Raw genomic sequence first — 3,468 nt, forward strand, 5'->3', positions numbered from 1 at the left:
ATGCGATTCGATCGATTTCGCGAGCACACAGTAATATCGCCGATGCTAAAATCGCTACATTATTCAGCATTTATAGCGATTATACAATATTTAATCCATTGCGACAAATATTCGAAGCTTCGAGATATTCGCGATAATTATTCATGTGGTGGATTTATTTTTATACTGTAATACTCACAAAGAACACGGAGCGACTTGAATACGATACTGCGATTTATCGCGGCGCGCCATGACTGACTTCAATTTGAAATCTATCGAAGAACGTCATTGCAATTCTCGAAATAATCGAGAGAATCGAAGAAGCAAATTAATCGCATAGATACCTTTAATATACTTAAAAAATCATGAAAATGAATTAATGACAATAATTTATTCAATTCATGAAAATTTGTTTAATATTGAAAATAATATTTTAAAAATGCGATATTTCTTCGTTGTTTTCCGTTAATCATGATTCGTGAATATCTAGATTCGATCCCAAAGTATGTTGAGTATAGTATTAAAATTCGCCGAATATTCTGATTGGCTGCGAAAATTACTAAACGTTCTCTCTCCAATCATCGAATCGAACTCAAATGTAATGTCATCCCACGTGACGTCTACAGAGCTGCCATCTAAAACACGTTGTGTGCGAGTCGAGTGACGTGAGGGGCATGTTTCATTCCTTTCCGGTATCGATCGCCGAGAGGACTAGTTGTACCTTCGCCATCCTGGTCATTTTCTATCCGGCAAGATGACGTGAGTATACGGAATCCTATCCGATCTTCGCAATCATTTATGCAAACTTTGCCATTTTGCGACAAATAAATGTGTCGAATTGCGATTATTGATAAGCGCATATTATTTTTCAGTTAATTAATTATTATTTAAGCCAAAATATATTTGTGAATACAATGTGACTATCGACACGTTGCAAAGTTCTGAAAACAAGGTGTTGGATTTGTTTCAATTTACGACATAAATTTAATGCGCTTATTAATTAATATCGTCGTGTTTTCGAGATTCTAAATTTACGATAAAATGTTGTCGAATTATCAAACGCATGTTATTTTTATAGAAAGATTTTTAGAGCCGCAAGGAAAACTGCACGTGCGTTGTATTTTGTTGTAATTGCAGATCCAAGGTTTCGCGTGATACTCTTTACGAGTGCGTAAACGGCGTGCTCCAACACTCGCAAGAAAAGAAGAGGAATTTTTTGGAAACCATAGAGCTTCAGATCGGTTTGAAGAACTATGATCCGCAAAAAGACAAACGTTTCTCGGGAACTGTCAAGTACGTTTTTACCTGACTTTGAGGCATTTTTTTCAGTTCTGTAATGATAATATTATATGCATTGTTTATTTAACTAAATACCTGTAAAGAATGCCTCATGTGATTCGTCAGGGAGCTAGGTTTTACCTAGCGGACCTGTACCCAGGGTCTTAAATAAATTGGGGAGGTAGTTATACCGTTATTTAAATTAGACAGGATCATGGCTCATGAGCAAGATCCTGCTGGTAAGTTATACTTTGACTAATGTCTTAGACAAAATTACATATGTGACCGTCACTAAATATTAAATGTGGAAATAAATTGATTGATAAAGAATTTTTTAGTTCTAAAAATTTTTAGGGAGTAATGTAAATTCTCTGATAGGCAACTAATAAGAATTAATACAATTCATATAATATCTTTATAGTTAGTCTATTGAATTATCAATGTTCTATGATGTTTTATCTTTATTGCATGTATTATCTGAATAATTTATGTGGCAAATCATTTAAATCTGAGAACATTGAGATTTTAGTTCTAATCAAATATTTCTTTCAGTTTTGTATCACAAAATAAATATTTGAATATTATTCTAACAGTTTAGCATTTTGCAGTAACATTAAGTATCGCACATTAAATTTGAGACTGAATTATGTTTATTTAAACTTTGATTGTTATTGACTTTTATTATATTAGGCTGAAGAATATTCCCAGACCAAAAATGCAAGTGTGTGTTCTTGGCGATCAACAGCATTGCGATGAGGCTAAAGCTAATAATATTCCATATATGGATGCGGAGGCATTGAAAAAACTTAACAAGAACAAGAAACTCGTTAAAAAACTCGGTACGTCAATGATTTTCATATATTTTTATCTTAAACTGGTTACCTTCCCAAAAGCACCATCATTGCTTATATACAAGAATGGTGGTCGTCAAGTGGAAGGAGATTAAAGATTCTTCACTTGGTGAGGGCAATATGAATCGTAATATTGCACCTCAATCCGTGTTGATACAAGTCTTATTTGAAAGAAACTCATTCCCTTGATTTCTTTTTTGTAAAAATGTTTTTTTTTACAAGTAGAAAACTGTTTTAAAGTTATTGCAATATATACAAGAAAACTAGAAAAGATTTAATCTTTAACAAATTCTATAACATTTTAGAAATTTTAATATTATAAAAATTGCTTGTAATTAATAAATTATTAATTCAAGATTGAATTAAGATAAAAACAATGAATAATATTTTACTTATGTATTTGCATTTCTTTTTGTAGCAAAGAAATACGATGCGTTTTTAGCGAGTGAGTCATTGATTAAACAAATTCCTCGTCTTCTCGGTCCTGGTTTAAATAAAGCCGGTAAATTTCCTGGACTTTTGTCTCACCAGGAATCGATGGTCGGCAAAATCGATGAAGTTAAAGCCACTATCAAATTTCAAATGAAAAAGGTACGTTTCTGTCTATGATTTTTTCTTAATTTACAGAACTTTGTAACGTTGTTAACTCTTAACACTGTTCTATAGGTGTTATGTCTATCAGTAGCCGTTGGACACGTTGATATGACTCCCGATGAATTGGTGCAAAATGTTCACCTCTCGATAAATTTCCTCGTTTCGTTGTTAAAGAAACATTGGCAGAATGTGCGTTCACTTCACATCAAATCTACTATGGGACCACCACAGAGATTGTACTAAGTACATATGCACTTAATACAAATATATGTCGAATATAAATTCGTTGGAATAAAAAAATAAAAATTTATTTTTATTTTACCCTTCTTTCTCTGTTGCGAATTTCCTTATGTTTAGAAAAATAAAATCCTTTCGGTGTTTGAAATGCTAATTTTGATAAGAGTTTTTAGAATTTTAATAAAGTGAACATTCGTACAATGAAATTATTGGTATAAGAAATTCGCGAAGGAGATAAAAATAATTGTATTTCCAAAAAGAACACGTATATGTATACATTTATGTCATGGTTGACAAAATAATGATTGGAAAACAATATTTCCCAATAAATATTTTTATATTTCATATAAAATTAAAGTATATATAATTTATATTATGTTGTATTGCATATACAGAGTAATATAATACTGATATTAAATATATGATCCCATAAAGTTCTTGGTTCTTCGCTGACATCATTTCGAATTATGACGTCGGAAGCGAGAAATCGTGTGAATTTTCTTGATATACTAAAGATACAAGAATTTTA

General features: G+C 31.5%; 1 protein-coding gene across 1 annotated transcript; it reads left to right on the plus strand.

The window, feature by feature from the left end:
• The first annotated feature begins 626 nt into the window (after positions 1-626).
• LOC126854463 (60S ribosomal protein L10a) lies at positions 627-3,011 on the plus strand. Its single transcript, XM_050601236.1, has 5 exons — positions 627-738; positions 1,117-1,272; positions 1,948-2,096; positions 2,527-2,699; positions 2,775-3,011. Exons 1-5 carry the CDS (start codon positions 734-736, stop codon positions 2,943-2,945), a joined length of 654 nt encoding a protein of 217 aa, XP_050457193.1. The 5' UTR covers positions 627-733; the 3' UTR covers positions 2,946-3,011.
• Positions 3,012-3,468: the final 457 nt, after the last annotated feature.

This window comes from Cataglyphis hispanica, chromosome 14 (genome assembly GCF_021464435.1).
Source record: "Cataglyphis hispanica isolate Lineage 1 chromosome 14, ULB_Chis1_1.0, whole genome shotgun sequence".
In the NCBI taxonomy this organism is placed as follows: Eukaryota; Metazoa; Arthropoda; class Insecta; order Hymenoptera; family Formicidae; genus Cataglyphis; species Cataglyphis hispanica.